This window comes from Coffea eugenioides, chromosome 9 (genome assembly GCF_003713205.1).
Source record: "Coffea eugenioides isolate CCC68of chromosome 9, Ceug_1.0, whole genome shotgun sequence".
Lineage (NCBI taxonomy): Eukaryota > Viridiplantae > Streptophyta > Magnoliopsida > Gentianales > Rubiaceae > Coffea > Coffea eugenioides.
In genome coordinates this window covers 33,915,092-33,916,986 of record NC_040043.1, presented here as the reverse complement: position 1 = coordinate 33,916,986, position 1,895 = coordinate 33,915,092, and the positions used below count along the sequence as shown (strand labels likewise).

The 1,895-nt window shown below is 35.7% G+C and overlaps 1 protein-coding gene across 1 annotated transcript; it reads right to left on the bottom strand.

Moving 5' to 3' along the window:
- Positions 1–288: 288 nt before the first annotated feature.
- Positions 289–660, bottom strand: LOC113782463 (agamous-like MADS-box protein AGL23). The gene has a single exon (XM_027328356.1). It carries the CDS (start codon positions 658–660, stop codon positions 289–291), a length of 372 nt encoding a protein of 123 aa, XP_027184157.1.
- Positions 661–1,895: the final 1,235 nt, after the last annotated feature.

The window sequence follows — 1,895 nt, the reverse complement described above, 5'->3', positions numbered from 1 at the left end:
TCCACTAATATAAACAGGATTCACAGGAAACCCACCAAAATAATCAAGATTAACATTGGGATTCAATAAACTTGATGAATCAGGATCACCATTAATATTATCATCAGCAGCCCTGTTCGTTCCATCATCTTCTTGAGACAATTCCTCACCCTCCAGGCCTTTCATGGTGACCATATAGTTTTCGAGTTCATCAACCCATTGAAGATCATCATTATCCAACGGCTGTTTCAACAAGGATTCTTTTCCATCACTGACCTGGTTAGTTTCCATCAATCCCTGCTCTATAACCTATTCTTCCATAGTATTTTCTTCAATCTCCACAGGCTTACTCTTTCCCTGATCATCAACAACAGTACCATTCTTACAAGAAGCAGAACTTGAAGATGAAGGCATCATGCCAGCAAGATACTGGTCAAGAATGGAGTCTACCGAAGCAGAGTCAGGACCACCGAAGGTAAAGAATCTACCACCTGGAGATTGGACAAGGATAGCAACTTGAGCCCCAGATTTTTTGCTGTATTCCTCAGCTTTCCTGAACAAGCCTGCACGACGTTTAGAAAACGAGACTAGCAAGTTCTTCTTCTTCTCAATTTTCTTGATTTGAATCTTTCTTCGACCACCGAAGTTTCTTTTATTCAGTATTACGGCGTTCTCCTCCATCGCTGAACAATTTCTTGAGCCAAAGGTTTTGGCTTGGACACACACAATTAATCGATTTTCTTGTGGTATCAGAGGAAGAGGTTGGTTGATTTACATGTAGAAAGGAGAGCTGCAGCGGATCTGCGTTTATAATTAGGAATCTGAATATTTCCTGTTTGGCATCTACCAAATTGAAGAGTTTCTAAATTGGTAGTTTCTAAATTCAATTATTCTAAAGTGCCGTTCCCATTTTTATAAAATGAGTTTAACTTTGTCAACGGTAAAAAGGGATACTTGTACAGGCAGAGAAATAGAGTGGTTTTCTGCTACAATAGAAAAACAAATCCTATCCGTCCATCCGCTATTGAAACCTTGGTGATCATTAGACGGGTGGTATAGTACGTCGGCAAAACAATCCAAGAATATGGAGACCGGTGTTTCTAAGTGGAGAAGGACAATTTGACTTCCACAATGAAGAGTGGAAATCTTTTTACTGTTTCCCCGCTCGTCCGGATTAAAGGCAAACCGAAAGAGGACCTTTTCACATCCAATGATTTTTTTGCAAACAAATTTATTTTACTTTGTTCCTTACACTATTCTATTTCAGATTCAAGTAATAATTCTAAACTAGATCTTTTTATTTTGCATTTTTGTTGGCATATTAAATTAAGGTTCAACATTAAAAATTTTCATATTATTATTTAGTAGTGTTTGTGTCATGTTAGGGTTTTAGTAATTCTATTGGAATCAAGGTATGGTAGTTTTATTGTTTAAAAATTAGTATCTTATTAGGAAATTTCTTATGGTTGTGAGACTTATTTATCAAGTCATCTAGTTTACAAACAAGGAATCATATTATTGCGTTTAGTTGAGAAGAGTGAAAGATTGAGAGCATTGTTATTATGGTGCGTGATTAATAAATTATTATTGATATTATTCCTCTTATCCGACACATATTCTTATGTGTGTGAATTGCTTCCCCGAATACATTAATTTTAAGAAATATATCTCCTATATATTTTTAGTGAATTTTTTGGTTCTACATCTGGTTTTAGAGCCCTATGTTCAAGAAATTGATCCTAGAGTTCTTGTACACATTGAAGAATTGACTCGATTACGAGGATCAATTGTGGGTGTTTTCCGCTGTTAGAGTTAGAGTATAAAAATTACTGCAAAAAAATTAATTGATTGAATTAGATCACATGGTTGGTCATGAAATGTCTAATTTGTGGGGATTGGACCATAAAATTGGTTCG

Excerpts from the sequence above, each read along its gene's own strand:
- LOC113782463 (XM_027328356.1), bottom strand. The coding sequence starts at position 660 with ATGGAGGAGAACGCCGTAATACTGAATAAAAGAAACTTCGGTGGTCGA.